The sequence below is a fragment of the Idiotropiscis lumnitzeri genome, chromosome 4, assembly GCF_059441095.1.
Source record: "Idiotropiscis lumnitzeri isolate Australia: NSW breed Sydney's pygmy pipehorse chromosome 4, RoL_Ilum_1.0, whole genome shotgun sequence".
Lineage (NCBI taxonomy): Eukaryota > Metazoa > Chordata > Actinopteri > Syngnathiformes > Syngnathidae > Idiotropiscis > Idiotropiscis lumnitzeri.
Genome location: NC_142394.1, coordinates 25466174 through 25487249, shown reverse-complemented (window position 1 = coordinate 25487249; position 21076 = coordinate 25466174). Strand labels below are relative to the sequence as shown.

Genomic DNA, 21076 nt, shown 5'->3' with positions numbered 1-21076 from the left:
CGGAAGTGCAGATCAACTCGTTTGTGTATTTTTTAACGTTATTGGGGGGGCATTTTACTCTTCTTGACGAACATCCATGTGTCAAAAAAAGTTATCTTCGTTTGACGAGAAGAATAAATAAAATCAAAACTTTAAGAGGTTTAGCACTTGTCCATAGTGACATGGGTGGTCCCATCTTAATCCATGAATATAAACTGTTCGCACCGTTATTACATTTACGTAGTTTTTGTACAATTTGTCCAAAGCTTTTCTAATAAAAGAAAAATAAATGTAAAATTATGACTTTTCACAATATTTCTAAAGTGTAAAATAACAAATTACTTCTCATGATCAATGTTAAAACTTTTACAGCATCATTTTTTTTTCAATTTTGTCTTTTTGTTGTTGTTGCCTAAAGTAATGACATATGCATGTAAAGTTCCTGCTGCTTTTCCATGTGAAATAAAGACTTCTTGCTTGCCGTTTTGTCACTTTTTACAGTACAATTTGCATTTTATTCTTTTAACAAGCTGTTTTGAATGCAAAACAAAGATTTTATTATTGTAATGCTGCAACTTTTCTCGCAAGTCATAATGAGTGAATTCTCATAATTGTTCCACTATTTTCAATGAAAAAAAAACATTGAATTCTTTTTTCTCATATCATATAAAGAGCTACTTTAATCTCGTACATTCCAAATTTTTGGGTGAAAAATGTGCCTTGCGGCTGTAACTTTTCAACATTCACACACACACACAAAAAAATAAAAAAATAACTTTAAACAGAATATATATATCTTTTAATAAATACAACATAAATACAAATGTAGCATGACAACAAGACAATGAATGAAAAGGAGTAGAAATAGGAAGTGCATCAGTGTCATTCATGTCAGTAAAGTCCTGGTTTTGAAAAGCTGTCTTCATGGTTTCCAGCAGTAGTCGGGCGCAGTGGAAGTAGTCGGATTCGCTTCTTAAGCAGGATGATTGAATTGGCCCATGAACAAAATGGCCCCCGTTAATTGGTGCTGGATCAAAAAGAGAAAAGGCCGATCCAAAGTGAGCTCCTCCACGGCCATTCGGGAAAAGAGCACAGCGGCTGAAAAGACACACAAATGCTTTACTCGACAAAATGTTACCACTTTTTTTCATAGAAATTACAACTTAATTTTCATCATGTTCTCACTTATTCGCATTATGTCGAGTTAACTCAACTTTTTGTCAGTATGTTCTCCCATTTGCACTTGAGGAAATGCATTACCTGTTGCCGCCGCTCCCTTTGTTCCTTGCTCGTTGACCTCAAGCTTGACTGTCTGCAGGACCTTGGACAAGCAAAGCCTCTCGTCGGCTAAAGGGAAGAATCAACCATTAAATACACTGTGGTTCCACAAATAGGGGGTTCAACTCAAATAAATGGCAGCCCGGCTAAAATAATGCATTTTTGACATCTATCGTCGTCAATGGCAGTGAATGTGCAATCTAATTTCCAATGTGAGACAAAAACAATCAAAACCGTGAGCAATTACAACTTGAATAATATCTCAAATAGTATGTGAAAGTCTGTTTCGTCCAGTTTTGTTGTTTGACTCACTTGTAATGCGGCTGAAATCAGCTGTGGCCAGATTGAACATGTTTCCCAGGCCCATGCTGACGAGTGCAGCCTTCAAGTTCACCTCCGAGTTCAGAGTAAACCTGCAAAAAGCAAAAAAAAAATACGCTACGTCATGCTATTCTAGGTCAAAAGGCTGAAAAGGAGAGAGCACGTTTACTTTTTTTTTTTTTTTTTTGGGGCATAAAATTAGGACATAATCAGGTCTTTTAAAGCATTTCAGTCATTATTTCCAAAATCTTGTTCTTGTGCTGTATGTTCCTTTAGCATCTTTTTATTTCGTTACTTTCCGTTGAAATGTCTTAAACTGTCCTGTTTTGCGTGTGTTTTGTTGTCTGATTTTACGTGTTAAATTCTTTCATTAAATACCTTTAAATGTTGTATTTTTGAATTACCTTGTGTATGAAATTGAATCGTCTTGTGATTTATCTCTACCTAAAATTCCAACTTAATTCTCACGACTCTCAGAACTTTTCCCACATGCAATTTGGATTTTACTCCGGTAAAATTACAATCTTTTTTCACGCAAATCTATAACTTTCTTCTTGTCCTGTTGGGCCTTCGTTTTCTCCATAATTTGACTTGTTTTTGGTAAAAGTACAACTTTATTCACAATTTTCTGAATTCTTACACATTAAGTTACGACTTTATTCTATTAATTTAGGACCTTCCTTTTTTTTTTTTTTCATATTATGACTTTTTTTCCTTTTACTCTGGTAACATTATGACTATTTCACATCATCTCACTACTTTCTTCAGTCGGAAATATTTTCTCTGGCGAGATTCCTTACCTGGGCATGGTTAACTGTCTGCGAACGCTCCTCAGCTCAGCTCGCCACTGCCGGATGCGCTGACTGCTCAGGTCGTCACTGAGCACGCTCAGCGGCATGTCGGCCTCGAAGGGCGATACCAGCAGCATGCTCAGCGAGTCGCCCTCATATGGCACCTCCACCACGTCATAGTCCACACCGCTGGCGGTCACAAACTCTCCTGCGGACGCAGGAGAAGAAGATTGTAACTCAAGAACTACAAGTACTCGAGTCGATTTTTCCGCTATTTTGACGCTAACCGTAGTTGAAGCGGTTGGTGAGTGTCATCATGTGAATGGGTACGGCGCTGCCGTTGGCGCAGTGGAACATCCTCTCGTGCGTCAGCCTGGGCTCGAACGGAACCTTCCAGAGTCCCTGGAAGTGGAGGGCGTTGAGAAGCACCAGACGGGTCTCGTCGCTCAGAGAGCCCCGGGGCAAGAATGCGGGAATTGCGCCTGGAAAAATGAGCGGCAACGGTGAAAACAGGTTAGATATCGGCGACTATTAGAGATACACTGAAAAGAGTGGGAAAAAAAACATTGACGAATAAGAACAAGTTACAAAACAAAAGGATGAAATTCGCACAGCATTATTAACTCATTCACTGCCATTGACGGGTATAGAAGCAAAAAAAAAAGGGACATTCATTTTACCTAAGCTGGCAGTGAATGAGTTCAAAAGTGACGTCATTCTTACTTTTGCTCGTAAATCACAACTCAGAGCACTAAAATTGTGACTTTTCAGTACCTGCAGTGTGGTCCGAGACCCAGGCGTTGATGACATCCACCGCCTGGTCGGGCCTGGTGAAGTCCACTTGGTGCGGGTGGCTCCGGAAGGCCTTGGACAGGGCTTGGCGGTATCCCTTTTCCAGGCTCATCTTCCTCTCCACCATGACTCCGCTGGCCATGTCCAAGCCTTCCTCCGAGTGGAGGTCGCGCTGCAGGAGGCGCTGCTGTCGAGACATTCCTCGCTCTGCCGCAGAGACATTGGCATTATTTCACATGCGAGAACTTTGACGCTATCTGTGGAAAATGACCGCTGGGTTCACGAAACGTTATGATTTTTGTTTATGGAATCATCCAGTGAATTTCCCTTCATGAAACTAAAACATCAATTATATTAGATTTGTTCGTTAGTCTGCCGTCAAACAGGAGTAGGCACAACTTGGAGAGCTGTTGCAACGACTGGACTGACAAACGCAATATGTCTCAAAAAGAGAAAATGCAGAAATGCGTCTCAGATTTTTTTTTTTTTTTTTTACAAATGAAAAAAATATATAAATGGATGAATGTTCTCACCTCGCAAGGAAAATCCCATGGCGGCAGTCATGGCCTTGTGAGTGTTCCCTGCCGCGCCGAGCTGCGCCATCGCCAGGACGGAGGAAACGCCGTACGGGGAGAAAAGCACGTTCCGATGCGGCGAGGCTCCGGCCAAGTGGCCGAAAACCTTCAAGCCCAAGTCGCTCTGTTTGTCCCGCAGAGAGCCCAATACGGCGTTTCCGCTCACGGCCACCAACAGCACAACGCTCACGTACTTGCGAAACATCCTGGAGAGGAAAACGTGGTTGTGATGAACATCTGGACTGTATTCTTAGAAAATCGAATTTTTTAAAAATTTGATATAAAATTGTGCCTTTTTTCCCTCTTATTTTTTTCTTGTAAAATAACAACTATATTTAAAAAAATATATATATATATCCCCTGTATTCTCCAAACAATTTCCCGCAACATGATTCTATTATTCAGCTCAAATGATGACGGCAATCCAGTAAAGTTTCCCCGGCGAGACGTGTTGCCGTTCATACTTGTTGTTGCTTTTTGGCCGGTGACCTTTCACTCACGTTTTGTTTGCATAACGACTCACTGCTAGCATTGCGCAAACATTGCAGCCCAAACTGCAAAAGTTGACATTTGACCAAAATGTGGCTATATTTATTCAAATAAAATGACAATTTTCCTTTTGTAATAATTTATGTTTTTTTTCTCAGACTAATATGTTTCCTCTTGTAACGACATGATTTGTCTTGTAACTTTACGATTCTTTTAATAATAATAATAATAATAATAATTTGCCCTTTATTAGTCCCACAATGGGGAAATTCGAGATTCGAACCCAGGCCTCCTGGGGAGACTGGGTCCTGAACGCGGCGCCTTAGACCACTCGGCCATCCTGGCAGCCCCCATGATATATTTATTTCTTGTAATAAAACGTCTGTCTTTTCATTCCACATGCTTTTTTTTTTTTAAATAACTTTCTGACCTTTTCTCATAGCTTTAAGAAACATTATAATTTTTTTTCATCTTGTAAAAATGTGACCATTGCTCATAACTGCTAAATATTTTTAGAATATGATGATTTTTCCCCCGAGAATTTCACCAATGTAACTTTTTTTGTAACATAATGACTTTCCCTTGAACAGTTTGGATTTTTTTTTTTTTTTTGCAATAATATGGCCATTTTTTGACATTATGATTTTTTTCTTACAACAAAGACAACTTCTTTTTTTCATTATACAATAACAATCATTACAATATGACGTTCTGTATTAACATTATCAAGTTTTTCTCATGACATGCCAACATTTCCGCAGAAAAATGCTCTGTTTCCTGTTCAAATATCGCAATTTCTTGTAACATAAATCTTTCCTCATAACCGCGGCGTTTTTTTTGGGGGTAAAAGAACAACTTTTCAACTTCATCCTGGTGTCCTCAAAAAGAAAAATTAAAGCTTTAATTGAATTTTCTCAAAATAAAAGACACCCTTTATTAAATATAGCTGGCAAACAATTAGGAATAAGTTCTTACCTGGTCGCTGGCGTCTACTAGACTGTCTGGTTTACTGCAACTACTGCTTGAGTGTAAATGATGCGGGGAGTTCCTTTGCTTTTATAGGGTTTGCACGCACACACACACGCACACACACACGCGCCGTATGTCACGTCAGGTCTGAAGCCTCACCCGCCCCCTCCCTGGCTTGTGCACACAGAGGTTATTTGTGATGATGATGTCATTTGGCAGTGTCTGGAAAGGCTTCCTTTTCATACACTGACACATACAAGTCCCCCTCCCTCCCCCCTTCACGCGTTCCTCTGTTTGGTGAGTGGAAAAAGTCACGTTAGTGTTTTCTCCTTGCCAATAACAACACACACACACACACACATCCCGATGGTATGCGGGGGAAAGTCACTGTCACCAGAGGGGGAAAGCGCACCCTTGGCTGTGGTCAATACCACAACAATGAACTAAAGTATCTCCAAAAATTGTTTTATGCTTACTAAGACCGGATCTGTGGTGACAGGCAAACATTAACGTCATTCATTCCAGATAATTCTATTTTGCTAACAGCCAAATTCCTTATTTTGGTCCTATGAAATCTAAAAAAATAAAATAAAATAAATGACGATTGACACATGGAGCTCCCAAAGACTGCATCAGCACTGAAAAGACAACGAAGGCGGAAGAATAAATGCTGACTCATGATCTTGCAATACTACAGCGCTGTGGCGTATATGATATCATGAGATGACATATCTAGCTGACCGACTTAAAACAAACTTGCCTTAAGAACGGCATGCTAGCGTAATGCTAAAAATTGTCAACGAAAATCCCATTGTTAATAGTTAGCATCGATCGTCGCAGCTTTCCAAGTCGATAAGCGTTGGCTATTTGAACACAAATTGTGCAGCAATACCTAATCATGCTCTAAAGCATATTGTCGTTATCCTCTCTGAAAATCGACTTATTTTTGATTAATTGACCACTAATTGATTATCAAATCATCCATTCAGCCATCAATCGATAATTATTTTTGATAATCAATGAATCATTTAGACCAAAAATTGTCCAAATCCGCCAAATTTCAGCCCCATAAAAGTAAATTGTCTCAGTTTTTTTTTAGTCCTTGATGAAAGCAGATTGATTATCATTGTGTTGATTCAAAATAAGAAACTGACAAGCATCTGCTTTTATTTTGGAGAAAATTATCGACATTTTTATCTATTTTATGACTTCTCATTGAATCATGAAAAAGTGCATTTTCTGCACTAACAATTTGAAAAAAAAAAATTTGAATATAGGGATGGAAATGAAAACATTTTCTTAAATCCATTTTATCGATAACTAAACAAAATAATTGACGGATTAATCCATTGTTAAAATAATTGTTAGTTGCAGCCCTAAAAGTAATTAATATTTTTGAAGTGGTAGTAGTAGAAGTACTGTTTTTCTTCATTTGTGTATGCATGACAGTAGACCATTATACTGCCTCCTGGTGGCCAAGGTGGGTACGACAGTAGGAGCAGCACAATTAATTGAATTGCTGAATTGCAGCATTAAATGATGATGTGCAAACGGTTTAATGCTCTACATTGGAAGCTTGGCAAGAGAACAAATAAAACTTGTATCTCAAGGTACAACAAATACACAAGTCGTCAGGTATTCGTACACTTTGCTGGCCGGTTTTGACTAGAACGTCCATGGCCAGCTTTCCGTAATGACGTACTAACCCTTGAGTTGGCATGCATTTTTTTCACATTTTTCCACACGTATTATTACTGTATTTCCCCCGAGGTACATTTCCGATATAATTCTCGTCATATGCTATTTTGCGCATGACAAGGGACAACTATTTATAAACCCATGCGGAGCACTTCCAAGAAAAAAAATATTTTAATTTATCTTTAATACAGTCATTCATGTAAGCTATCTCTGAAGGGTGACACATAAAAAGAACACATTTTCAAGGGAATACCAGCATTCCTTATCACGGTAGTCACCGAGCATCTGGTATAAACGGGAAATAACATGATTTTTCCATTCTGTGTAGGGGGTCAGATATTTGGCCACCCTCAAAAAGTCCCAATGGGCTCATTTCTTATCTAACTGGAAGACTTTGAGGCACCCACACCATAAATGGAAAGGGAAAGTTTGAGACAGACTTGGACAATAGTGTCTAAATATAAAAAGATGCATCAACACATCTGCTTGCTATTAGCCTCATAACCCGGTGATTTCTTTTTTCCGGTTCTGGAAAAAAGACCCATAAAAGGTTACACATGGCAAAAGCATCCAAGAGCACATTTGAGGATTTTGATATGCCCACTAAAACGTCCGAAACACCAAAAGCAATATTTCATGAAAAAAAAAATGTAAGATGATGAACACTTATTAGTACTCGCTTAGTTTTCTGTTTCTGATGATGGCGTCTATCGCCATGGCAACCGTCCAGTACATACAAGCCGTGACAGGAGGATTGTATAAGAGGAGCGTGAGTGCGTTGTGTTCAAAGTTGGCCGCCGCCTTGCTGACTCAGCAACACTTCATCCTTTCCATTCCTTCTTACCGCTCGATGACTGCTGCCGTATGTTCACTTTAGTGACTTTCTAAAAACACTGACGTGGAAATATTGAAAAAAAAATAAAATACTACAATGAATGTCTTTATCCCAGTGAAATAAAACACATGACTGGGGTAAGAAAACTATTTAAAATAATAATAATAATTCCACACATCCATAATGAAAGTATTTTAAGTATAGTAGAAAATGAAGGATAAAGAGGAGGAAGGAAAGAGATGGAAGGTATTCAAGGGTGAATGGAAGTAAGGTAGGGCGGTATGAAAGAAAGGATTGAAGGAAGTAAGGAAGGAAAGAAGTCAGGAAGGAAGGAAAGATTTAGGATGGTATGAAAGGCTGGAAGGTAACAAGGAAGTAAGAATGCAAGGTATGAATGGAGGGAAGTGTGAAAGGCTGAAAAGGAAGGGAAGGAGTGGTGGAAGGGGGGGGGGAATAATTGTACCAAAGGAGGATGTCTAATGTAAAGGAATGAAGGAACGAGGAAGGAAGAAAGGAGAGATTCCTTGGAAGGTGGAAACAAGGACGGGTGGAAGGAATAAAAAAAGAATAACATAAAATAAAGGGTGAAGGGACAAGGGAATGATGCTGAACTCGAACTTGGGACCCTAAAACGTGCCACGTGTCCCCAATTTGAAAACTTCACCCATGTTTAAAACGCTAAACCTGATTTACTTATCCAGTCCAAACCATAACCTGGACTATTGACATGCCCATTTACGATGCTAAACTTGAATTGAATTTCACGTCTAAAACTTTTTTCTGTCTATGTGATTTCTGATTTTAAAACTGTAAGTGTAAGTTAAAGATGTTTGGCCCACCTTGTGTTGGAAATGGCGTCTAAATCACGTTTCAAATGATTGAAAATCGTCGACGATGTGGTAAACGGGGGTTTTGAACGCAACACGAGGCGCCCTGAAATGACGTCACATTTTCGCGCTGCCATGTGTAAACTCAGCTCGACGTTGACGTGCTTGTTTACGCTTTATTTACATCTTACTTTGATTACAATCGTATGTCAGACTCCTGTTTGTATTCGAACACGTCCCTTTCTTTCTTTGGGTTGTCAAGATAAATACCAGTAACACCCGTGAGTTGATTACTTTGCGCCTTTTGCGGTAGGACGTGGTAAATTAACAAATGGATGACGACGACAGCGTTAAGCCCGATGACAACAAATTCCTAAATAATCATAATATTCACAACAATGATGCGGTGGGTGATGGCAAAGTAGACGGAGAGGACACCGAGAAGCAAGATTTGTCCAAAAGGCAAAGGAAGAAGCTTCTAAAGCAGCAGAAATGGGAGGAGGAGAGGGAGCTGAGAAAGTAAGATGATATCACTCACAATAAATAAATCAGTCAATCAATCCAACATTGTACCTCGATTAAACCAATCAGCGCAAGTGAAACATGCAGGCTTTTACAAGAAATAATGATTTTTGACTTTTCTCCCATAGAGATCTTGTGACTGCCCGATTAACTTGAAATGTGTCGTGATACAGGCAGAAGCGCAAGGACAGAAAGCAGCAGCGGCGGCTGCAGAGGCAAAGCAATCATCAGGAGGACGAAGGCAAAGACTGCAGGGCCAGGAAGCGCCCTCGGCAAGAGGTGATGCCCACCTCAATCAGGCTGGTGGTGGACTGCAGTTTTGACGACCTCATGTTAACCAAGGTGAAAGAGATCAATTCCGAAATGTGCTTCCCAATTCTCAGTCCTTCCCTTTTGCTCAGGATGTGCACAAACTCCACAAGCAGATCCAAAGGTGCTATGCAGAAAACAGACGAGCTTTGCGTCCAGTCCAGGTGGGTCGCTTGCTCACTTGGCACGTTTTATTCAGGAGGAGATGATGGGCAGTGAACAAAAAAGTCAGTTTTCCACTGCATGAATGCCTCAGTGGGAACAGTGTTTTATTCAAGAAAGTACAGGAAAAGACATTTTAAACTTGTGTCCCTTTTGTTCAGTTTTATCTGACAAGCCTTGGAGGACAACTCAAACAGAGTATGGATGAAAAAGACAAAGGATGGATCAACTGGAAGGTAAGCACACAGTTTCAATATGATGAAAAAATAATGTTAAAGAAAAAAAAAGTATGTTTACAAGAAAAAATAGATGTTTTATGAGAAAAATAAATAACATTACAAGGAAAATATCTTCCATGAATAAAATTATAATTCTACAAAAATGGAAAATTTTACATGTTTGTGCAGGATATCAACATTAAATTGGAGCACTACAGCAAAGTAATGGCCAAGGAGGATGTGGTCTACCTGACGTCGGACTCACCCAACGTGTTGACGGAACTGGACCCCAAAAAGGCGTATGTGATCGGCGGACTGGTGGACCACAACCATCACAAGGTCTTGGCCACAAACACAGAAAGCTGCCTCTGAAAAGAGCCGCGGTGTTCCACAAAGCGCGCCTTCCCGCCCACCTTCATTTCTTTCTCTTACCGACTCTTCAGGGGATCACGTTGGAGCGGGCCCAGGATCTTGGAATCTGTCACGCTCAGCTTCCACTCAGCAGCTTCGTCCAGATGAACAGTCGCAAAGTTTTAGCGGTGAACCACGGTACTGAGGCAGGATTACGTTGTTTGGCATCATTGCCATGCTGGACTTCAGCCTTTTGTTGAGGGTGCGGTGTTTATTCCCTGTCAGTGTTCGAGATCATCCTGGCGTACGTAGAGAAAGGGAGCTGGAAAGACGCCTTCTTCTCCGTTCTCCCTCAGAGGAAAGGAGCCAAGGCCGTGGATGCGGGCCCGGGAGATGACGACAGCAAAGAAGACAAACCAGAGAAGCACTCTGAATTTCACGAGCCCCGGCCAAGCGATAAGTGAGCCCCAAACTCGAGTTCCCGGATTATTTATTGAGCGCTATAGCCTCCTAATGGGCTTTTTCCTTCGTTCGATTATCAATACAACTTGACTTTTTAATTTCTGTATTGCTGAATTTTGCTTTCTGATTGTGCCAAATTGATTTCAAATCCAATGGGATGACATTATGAATGTTTGAGTTTATTGAAATGCTACGCAGTCATATTAGAGACGCATTGAATGAAGTTGTCATTTTATGGGAATGAAGTTGGAATGTTGAGGGGGACACGTTCCCTAAGTTAGTAAGTTTTGTATTTATGAAGATTAATGTCATTTTCTCATGACTTAATTTGATTTTTTTTTTTGCTCATAATGCGCCTTCATCCTTTAAAAAAATGCTCAGGATGTTACAACTTCATTCTTAAAGTCTTAAGAATTTGCCTTTTCTTTTCTCATTTCTCAAGAAATTGTAATGACAGATTTTTTTTTTGTAAAAAATGTTATGGTACAACTTTCTTCTTTTTTTGTAAAATAAACAAAAAAAGGCTCATTATATGACAAATAATATTTTTTTGTGAAACTACAATTTTTATTCTTGGTTTTGATTCTCTTCAAACGCGTGTTATTTTCTCATTACCACTTGAAATTCAATCAGAGATGCAAATAAACTTTTTAAGATTATTATTTTTTTGCACTGATTCAAATCTGCCCTTGTTTTTCCTCAGCACATCAGGATTTTATGATAATAAAATAAAATATAATTTAGTAATATGATTTAAGGGTTAGAGTCAGCAACAGGTTTTTGTTTTTTTTTAATTACATGGCATGGTAAAATCCATATTCGCTTTTTGGTTAAATTTATCGATAAAAAAATGAAAATATTCCCAAAACCACATATGATTCTTATTTTTTGCACTAATGATTTTATTCTTGATATAACTCTATTCTGATTGAATTCTCTCATAATCTAACTCGACAAAGGTTAAGTTAATGTTTAAAAAAAAAAAAAATCATAATTTTGCGACTTTCCATTGGGACAAGAACACAAAAAGAGTCGACGAGCTCCCGAGGCAAGACCTCAAGGTGCTTTGACTTTTCGAGCGGCGCCTAGATAACCGTGCACACTTGCGTTAAATCAAAGCGAAGCCATTAAAGGCCAACGGCGCAGCGAGCGTCCGGCGCCGTAGATCAGCAGCTACACCAGGAACATTGGGATCTATTGCACAAGATGTGCTGAAGCGAGCTTCTATTTCCGTCAGCTTTTTTGTCCCCCCCCCAAACCACATCGTAAATAACGGGACCGAGCAAATTACCCGCTTGGCAACAATCAATAGTCATTCGTGCTTTGGAAGCGACTTGTTTTTATTCATATACTGGACGGCGAATACATGAATCGACAAAATCATCAAGCACTCCAGCCACGTTGTCGATTTGCTCCGAAGAACCTTGTCCGCTTTCGATGGCAAAATGCGTAAGAGGATATTTAGTCGCGTCTTGGAGGACACGCGGAAAGCTGACCGGGGGTCACGAGAGCAAACAGTACAGTACGTTGGTCTCCTCGGTGCGTGTGTGTGTGCGCAAACCCCCCCCCCCTCAAAAAAAAGATTCTCATCTATGGTAGTTTGTAACAGCCTAAACACAAGACACTACTCAAGAAGCCTGTTCTCGGGAGAATTTCCTACTATATTTGACGTATTTTGTATATTATTTGAATATTATATTGTGTCATAAAAGTAGAGGAGAAATATTAGCAAAATATTTAATTTTGGCAATCACCTTGAAATCATTCCCACTTTCTCGCTACATTACCTACGAACATTTGTGTATAATTTTTAAATAGTTTAGCATAGGACAATATGAATATATATTTCTTTACAATGAATTTGGTATTTTCTTAAATGCAAATCTTCAAAATGTCACCTTGGAAAATTTTGATTCCTATTTTTTCTTTTCATGCCATGACATTATTTTTCCTCTCACATTGGCATTTTTTTCACTATTTTACAAGTTCTTCTACACACTTTTTCCAACCTTCATTTCTCAAGTTGCAATTTGTTTTTTCTTGTGATATTACAACTTAGCAACATTCTGACCTGACTTTTCCCCACACAGTACCGGCCCCTTTTTTTTTTACACCCCTCTGAGTCTCGTAACATTGCAACTTTTTCTCCTATCGTTACAATCATGACAATATTACGATCTTTTTCTCGTATTCTCTGTATTTTTTTCCAAAATCGACTTCTTTCTCAAATTCCAACTTTTTCACTTCATCCTTTTTTTCCTGTAACATACTGACCAACTTTTCCCTCCTGTAACCACATTTTCGCAACATTCCGACTTTTTCAGATATTACCCATTTTTGCAACATTGCGATTTTTTTCGCAACATGACTTGTCGCAATATGACAACTTTTCATCATAATATTCAACCCCCCCCCTCATGACCCCTTCAACAACATTCTTTTTTTTTTTTTCCAACCTTAATCTCATTGTTTCCTCTCCCTCGTCATATTCGCAAATTCCTGCGCCGTTTTCCCCCTGAAAAGGTCTAAATTCTCGCGAGAACAGGGCGGTACGCTTATTACGCGGCCAAAGTTCACAGTGTTTCACGACTCGAGCCTTCAAGTCAACTCACCTCGTCACAGGCATGGCACAGTTGTAACATTCTGTACAAATAGTTAATAGGAGCCGTGCGTTTCTACTCAGAAGCAAATAAAGCTGCAATGAGGAATGTCGCTGCTCAATAAACACACCTCGGATCCATCCATCCACTAAGGACTTTCCCAGGAGTATAAATGTATCGTTTCAGTGTAAAAAGGAAGCACTTGAAATCGGTGGTAAATGTCAGTGATGATGAATGGAAGCTGCTATTGCTGATGATAGGTGCTGATAGAAGGTTTTATCCCTCGGGGTATATGGCACTTTCTTCAGGCGGGGCATGGGGGCGGGGGCGTCGGAGGTCTAGAACTGTGACGTTTCGGTAAAGGAGATGGCGTCCGTCTTGTCGACGGCGAAGCCCCCGTTGACGTAGGATTTCTTGTCGCACTCGTCGCCATCCGGCGTGACCTCCAGTGCGAAGGGGTTGGCCACGTCCACGTCCGAGATCAGATCCATCCTCTCCAGTTCGCGCTTGGACAGCTTCTGGACGATGCCGGCGCCGTAAGCGTCGCCCAGCACATTGATCATGGTGCGGAAACGGTCTCTGCGGCAGAAGCACTCATGAAGTGGAATATTAACTCATTCAATTCATAAGACATAGATATACGTTTTCAAAAACGTAGTCACCCCAAATCCCAAAGACGTATTTATACGTCTTAGCCTTTTTTTCTCTTTTTTTTTTTAATAGCATTAGAACACAATATTCTGTTGGCCTCGCAAAATCAGTCAAAATCCAGAAAAACGTCGTAATTCAGGGGTTTCCTTGAGTGACATTTTTTAAATTTAAATGAGTTAACATGGCTTCACTCATATTCGTACTTTTTTTTCTAAAGGCTAAACAATTCAGAGAATGGATGAAAGGCATTCACGCTTTTTCTCCTAATCTGACTTGTGTATTTTTTTTCCTCTCTAAATTATTCTAACCACCCATGACGAAGAGGAATTGTGTCATGAAATGGAACACGTCGCTATAAAGTGGAAGCGACCGAACCGGCGCACACGATGAAGATGAACAGATCTCAAAGCCAGCTGTATGGAAACGTATCACTTACAGCAACCAATCCACAGCGACGATGAGCGTGACATCACTGGCAGGTAGTCCAACGGCTGTCAAGACAATTACCATGGTGACCAGGCCGGCGTTAGGGACACCTGCAGCTCCGATACTTGCCACTGTTGCCGTAATGCTACAACAAAGAAGCGATAACTCGTGAAATGCGCCCGACTGCGTTAGATACAAATAAACGTACAATATTTGAAACATGAAATGCAATCAGCTTGTGGCTGCGCGTACAGCCTGTCAACTCTAGAACGCTTCATTTTTTACATTTCAAATACCGTAATTTTTTTATCTTTAAGATTATTTGTTTTTAGTAGACGTATACTGATGAGCGTTTTATGTTGCCGATTCTGCTCATCCATAAGTGAGATCAGCTGATACTGATTCTACGACCGATCACGTGGAGTCACAAAACATTTTTTCAATTTTAGAGTTGCTCATTATTGATTATTTGAATAATCAATTAATCTGTCATTATTTGTTTTTATTGATTCATGAATCAAATTAAAAATAGAAATATCCAAATTCCCATCCCCTTTACTATGCAATAATTGTTTAAAATATAAATTTGTAATATTAGGCGGACAAACTTGCAACGTTATAAAAAAAAAAGTTAACGTGACAATAGAATATTCATAATAAGGGTTACGAAAAAGTTTCAGTTGTGGTGCACGTTATGCCCCCCCTCGCCCACCCTCAGGGAGCTTGCATGATCATACCTGATGGTGACAATCTGGCCCACGTCCAGGGCGTAGTCATTAAGCTGCGCGATGAATATGGCGGCGACGGCCTCATAGAGCGCCGTGCCATCCATGTTAATAGTGGCCCCCACGGGGAGGACGAAGCGGGTGATGCGTTTATCCACGCGGTTGTTTTCCTCAGCGCAGCGGAAGGTGACGGGCAGGGTGGCAGAGCTGCAACACATCATCTATTCACAGACGGTAGACTGCCGTTTGCCTATAGTGCACAGTTTTGGACGTGCAACCACATAACTTGCCATTAAAGTCCACTAGCTTAATGCTAACACAGAATGGGAAAAGCCATTGACCGGCTAACACTTAGCATAGATAAAAACCCTTGAAGTAATGGTTATTTGAACACAAACGATGCAGCAACACATACAGACATAATACGCAGCGGCATATTTTCTTTATCCTCTGCAAAGAAATATGTTCTTTTAAAGGCTTACAAGGTAAAATGAAGATTAATGGTACCTGGAGGAGATCATGAGTGCCGTCACGAGGGCCTGCGCCATCCCCAGCGTGAACGTGTACGGATTCTTCCTCACAATGACAAAGAAGATGAGCGGCAGGCAGACGATGGCGTGGATGGCGAGTCTATGCGAAAACAAACACGCGTCGTGAGTGACGACGCTGCCTTTTGACCATTCAAAGCACGCAGCAAAAATGCGCGCAAGTGGCCAGTGAGGTTGGAAAATGGCGTGGGCGTGTTTACGTATCCTTCTTGAGACCTTACTGCAGAGAATGCACTGACCCTTACTTAGATTTACAGGTGTGAGCTTATAGCTTTCATTACGCTATGTGCAGGTTGAGCAGTTTCGAAATGTCCTTGCCTTATCTGTGGCCACTGGACGGGAGAATTGGCCCAAATGTCAAGCATAAATCCTCCCCGGCTTACCCGCTCAGCACCGTCACCATATAAAGACCCATCTTGCGGAAGATCTCCCAGTCTTCCACTTCGATGATCTTGGCGGCAATTAGGAACAGGATCCCGATCGGCATATAGCTGACAAAACAAACAGAAAATGTAAGGTACCTTCATTTATTCGGTTCTAACGACAACAATTGTCACCTTCCCACAAACGGCTGGTAAGTTGTTTTTTTTTCACCTGAACATCCTGTTGTGCAAAATGTACTGAAAACAGGAGTTCTAGTGAGACTAGAGATGGGCAGGGAAAAAAATTGATTGTGCAATCTGGCAATTTAATTTAATTTAATTTAATTTAATTTAATTTAATTTAATTTAATTTAATTTAATTTAATTTAATTTAATTTAATTTAATTTAATTTAATTTAATTTAATTTAATTTAATTTAATTTAATTTAATTTAATTTAATTTAATTTAAGGAACCCCAGTGACAAAAAAGAAATGCTGCCTAAATTCAATCAACACATCCAAAATGGTTTTAAAATAAAAAAAAAATAATAATGGCGCGTAACCTACCACATAATTATATGCACCAGTTTCATTGTGGCATCGTTGAGGGCATCGAAAAACTCCAGAAGAATACGTCCCTTTTCCCCCATCTTCCCGATGACGAGTCCGAACGCGACGCAGAACACGATGAGGCCCAAAACGTTGATTCCGTCCGAGTACGTCCCGCTGATTTTGTAATCTTTGGTGATGTTCTGATGAGAGTGAGCACATGGAGGCCGTTCATTCACATTTCCGTACCTCCTCTAATGAAGTGAATAATAAAAAAACTAATAGGCTACACCTCAAAGAAAAATATTTTGTCTTCCACTTGGAAAAAAAAAAATTACACTTGACCTCAAACTGTGCTAACATTTGTGCTTATTTTCAAAACAAATTGGCTAGTTTTTTAGTAACTAATTAAGGAGGAAAATTAATAATTAATAAATTATTAAAATTAGTGCACAGCATGCTGTGTGTGGCACACCTGACATCTGTAAAGCTGATATGTGTCACATGAAATCAAATTAGCCTACCTCCACGGCAGCCATTACAGTCGTCGCGAGAGGCGGAATGTCCGTGGTTTCGACCGGAACCTTCTGAACCGGCTCCAACTCCTTGCGCTTTGTTTTATACTAAAGCGAGACACATGTTAGCGTTAGCGTTAGCTGCACCTGACGTGACACCCACCTGCTGCTGTACGTTTGCTTACCTGTTGGAAACAAGCCTGCACCAGGTTTTCCGGAAACATGTTTCTGGTCGTCAGAAAATGAAGACGGTTAAAAATGTGTCATAACATAAACATAGAGCAGAAAATGAATATTGAAATGGCGCACCTGAGGAGGTCGAGCAGCGTGTCAATGGTGGTGACGTTGGGCGTGGTTCCGGCTCTGTCGATGTGCTGCGCAGTTTGAGAGACTCCAGGCTTGATGGTCATCACCAAAATGATGCCTGCCAAGGATCCATGAAGACGCCATCTGGTATTTTTATTTGGCCATTTACAGCAACAGTGTCCAAACTACGGCACAGGGGCCATTTGTGGCCTGCCCTCCTTTTTCTGTCATGGTCCGATTTGTGAACATATCATAATAATGTCCTCAAGTATGCTTCAGCTTACAACCACAAATTGTTCTTGCTTTGGTTGCAAATGTGTAGAATGTGGGATTCAAAGGGATAAGGAAGATGGCGCCGTCACTAGTGGTCGCCTCGGTGTTGCGCTCTCTATCGATCCATGCACACCAAAACCAGCAGACATTTAAACAGCTTCTTTCCTTGATTCAAACTCTATGGTGGTACTTATAAATGTAAAAATTATTATAATAATTATATATATATATAAATATATATAATTACATAATAGTATACTAGTATTATAATTATAATATTTTTATTATTTATTATTATCGTAATTGACTGTAATACTAGTGTAGCTCATACAGCCCGAGACAAATTCCTTGTGTGTTTTACATACTCGGCCAACAAAGATGATTCTGATTCTAAAAAAGCAGGATAGCAAAATCTTCTCAAAGGTGCGGATGGCTATTGGCGGTGGTGATCACCTGCTAATGGCGAGCCGGAATCCTGTCCGATAAATTAAAAAAAATAAAAATAAAGAGAAAAATTGAACTCACCAAGGATGACAGCAATAATCGTGGTGGAGAAATAATAGATGACAGCTCGCAGGCCGATCTTGCCCGACACCTCCGAGTCGAGGGCTGCAACACCTGTGCACGTGACGCACATCACACTCAGCATGCCTCATAATTCACAGAGGTCGCATTTGTGGCTCACTCGTGCTTTTTTGACCTGTTATCATGCTAGAAATGATCAGCGGGAGGATGACCAGCTTGAGCATTCGCATGAGAATCTCTCCCGGGAAGCCGAAATACTGCTTGTGGAGATGAGACAGAGAGGTGTACTCTCTTACGGCAACACCCAGACTGATTCCTGCAATATGATCAGAACGAAATGCAACAACAAGACAGTAATGGCGCGAGACACTCTAATGGTATCCACGTACAGTACAAGAGTTGTGTCCCCATTAAAAAAGGCTCAACTCAGCTATTAGCCATTGATTGTAACTAGTGCATATGGCTCGTTTCGTGCCAGTTTGATTGAACGCAACCATTACGAATGACAAAAGCACAGCAGACTTTAACAAATCTCGCGAGACTTTAAAAGGTTTTATCCGTAATGTGGCCAGAGTAAAGTATGATTACAATAAAGTCGTAGTGGTAAGGGGATAAAGTAAGTTTATGAGAGAGAAAAAAAAGACATGATACGAGAGTAAAAACAGACAGTAATCTTGTGAGAATGAAGTCGTAACGTAACAAGACCAAGGTCATAATAGTACGAGAATCAAAATGTGCATTTTATGAAAATAAAGACCAAAATCGTGTTAGAATGAAGTCAAAATGTAACAAGAATAATGATGTAATTTGGTGAGAATAAAGTCGCAATGTTACGAAAATAGACATTGTGTTGTCGTAATGTTGATGATAATGAAATTGTAGCGTTACTCGAATAAAGTATCGTTACGACAAATAGTTTCATGATGCGAGTTGCTTTACGTTCAGATTTTTTTGGGGGAGAACAAACACATACTACATTTTCTTTTTTTTTTGCAAAATTAAAAGAAAAAATCGTTCATATTTCAAGAGTACCATATGCTACAGAAGTCGTGATGCAACAAAGACATCTTATCATTACAACAAATATCGGCGCAGTGACGAGAGTAAACAGATTAAATGTTATGACAATGAAGATATGACAATATTTTGAATAAAAGCTCACCATGAAGTTGAAACATCAACAACAATGTAATATTACAACAAAAGTTGTAATATTATTAATATAAATGAAGACCCACATGACTATAAAAAAAACTATTATGGTAACACTAGGACTTTATTGCGGTCATATTATTGTGAGCAAATGCAATTTGGTTGCATGGAATCAAAACCTGGGAGGAACCAACCACATCGTAATAAAACATTGAACCCACAAGTGCTGCATGGATGCTTGCAACCTGTTTTGTTTTTTTCATACATGTTATATGCCCGCCTACAAATACTCAATAGGGAAAAGGCTCCCCCACCCTTGATCTTAAGCATCACGTATGCGCTCGGCGTGCACCGCAAAAAGAGGCTGAAGGATAAAATGGAGATGGATGCACATGCATACCGAGCAGCACTGATACCACCGTGGCGATCAGCAGCCAGTTCTTCTTCAGCAAGCCTTTGCAACTGAGGGGTCGCCGGTCTTTGTCGCCCATCATGTCCATGGTGGTCCACGAAGAAGGTTTACCCCCCTTCCTCGCTCGGGCACAAAAGCCGAAATGTCACGAGCAGATGAGGCGCTGCTGCGTCGCGTCAGACGCTGCTGATGGCCAGCGACAGTGTGAGGGACGGGGGGGGGGGGGAAGGAAACAGGAAGGATGGAGACTCCAAACCCCCCCAACCCGACTCCTACTCCCTCACAAGGTGTATACCTGACATTTTCTCCTCAACGTTAGAATCCAGCACAGGAGGGGTATCAGTGATGGGAAACTGGTGGGGCGCATAATAACAGGACGAAAAAAAAAATCATTTGAGAAAGAGAGAAGAATTTACCAAGAAAAAAAGCAGCGTTACGAAAAAAATGCATAAGGCCACAATTTCATGTCATTTATGTCGACAAAAGGTCTGAGTGAAGGCGTAATATTACAAGAAATCGTTTTTACAATATTAATAGTCGGATGGGGTTAAAACGCATATGATGGATTCGCAAGGCAACAACTAATCAAATATTTGCATTTTTCACTGAAGCAAAAAGAGTAAGCAAGCCTGAGAGAAATTCAAATAAAAATCTACGTGACAAAAGTTACTGGTGCAGGAGACTCCGCCCACCAACACTCGCCACATGGAGATTGCAAAAAAAGAAAAAAAGCAAAGCACTGCGCCAACAAAACATTATTATGACTTGTGTGTCGTTTAGAGGGTGGAAAGAAATGTAATATGACACAAATAAATTCGCAGTTTTAAAGTCGAAATCATATGAGAAAATGGTTACAGTTTCACAAGATTTAAATTATACACAGTAAATTCCATACAGTACATTTTTGTCGAAATATATATTATATATAATATTTATTATAGTCCAAATAGGCAGAATAAAATTTACTCCGGGAATTTTACGATGAATATTTTACGATCAAAATGTACTCTATACGAAATTTACTCTGTAATATTACGAGAAAGGGTTTTCATAATTTTTCAAGATTGAATTTGGAATATTCTGAGGGAAATTCATACGAGAATATCGAAGAAATATTAGACAAAACGGGGCCCATCCCGTGATTTTGATCTGATTTGTATCTGCTGAAAAGGTCAGATTTGTACATTTCTTAAATCAAGAAATAAATATTTTAGTTATTTACTTGATTTCATCCACTGCTGATATAAACGAATATTCCAAGTAAAACTAAGATTTTTATGTGAAAAACTATTAAATTTTTACAACAAGAGTTGTTATCTCGCACGAGGAAGTCACAATCCCACCGAAATATTTCAACAAGAAAATGAAAGTTTGTGAGTAAAAAGCCAATCTACGTTATGAAATTGCCAATCATTTTATAGCGGTAATGACGTTTTATTTTTTAAGGTCAAGC

General features: G+C 39.8%; 3 protein-coding genes across 5 annotated transcripts; 1 reads left to right on the top strand and 2 right to left on the bottom strand.

Moving 5' to 3' along the window:
* Positions 1-751: 751 nt before the first annotated feature.
* Positions 752-8719, bottom strand: serpine1 (serpin peptidase inhibitor, clade E (nexin, plasminogen activator inhibitor type 1), member 1). Of its 2 annotated transcripts, none has more exons than XM_088294974.1 (8): positions 8567-8719; positions 3695-3942; positions 3144-3368; positions 2657-2851; positions 2379-2577; positions 1570-1670; positions 1240-1326; positions 752-1077 (listed from the first exon to the last, which is right to left on the bottom strand). In XM_088294974.1, exons 1-8 carry the CDS (start codon positions 8689-8691, stop codon positions 953-955), a joined length of 1305 nt encoding a protein of 434 aa, XP_088151100.1. In that variant the 5' UTR covers positions 8692-8719; the 3' UTR covers positions 752-952. The 2 variants fall into 2 exon arrangements, with proteins under 2 accessions (XP_088151100.1, XP_088151101.1); XM_088294975.1 differs by lacking the exon at positions 8567-8719 and adding an exon at positions 5201-5349.
* trmt10a (tRNA methyltransferase 10A) lies at positions 8462-11254 on the top strand. 2 transcript variants are annotated; one of them, XM_088294977.1, is made up of 7 exons: positions 8462-9073; positions 9250-9355; positions 9478-9549; positions 9709-9783; positions 9955-10104; positions 10209-10314; positions 10402-11254. In XM_088294977.1, the coding sequence occupies exons 1-7, from the start codon at positions 8886-8888 to the stop codon at positions 10578-10580; spliced, it is 876 nt and encodes a 291-aa protein (XP_088151103.1). In that variant the 5' UTR covers positions 8462-8885; the 3' UTR covers positions 10581-11254. The 2 variants fall into 2 exon arrangements, with proteins under 2 accessions (XP_088151103.1, XP_088151102.1); XM_088294976.1 differs by having other exon boundaries at positions 8465-9073; positions 9250-9418.
* A 643-nt stretch (positions 11255-11897) lies between these two features.
* Positions 11898-20386, bottom strand: slc1a1 (solute carrier family 1 member 1). Its single transcript, XM_088294568.1, has 12 exons — positions 19612-20386; positions 18235-18375; positions 18060-18152; positions 17265-17379; positions 17141-17183; positions 16965-17063; positions 16459-16643; positions 15912-16019; positions 15488-15610; positions 14993-15187; positions 14266-14400; positions 11898-13757 (listed from the first exon to the last, which is right to left on the bottom strand). Exons 1-12 carry the CDS (start codon positions 19709-19711, stop codon positions 13517-13519), a joined length of 1578 nt encoding a protein of 525 aa, XP_088150694.1. The 5' UTR covers positions 19712-20386; the 3' UTR covers positions 11898-13516.
* Positions 20387-21076: the final 690 nt, after the last annotated feature.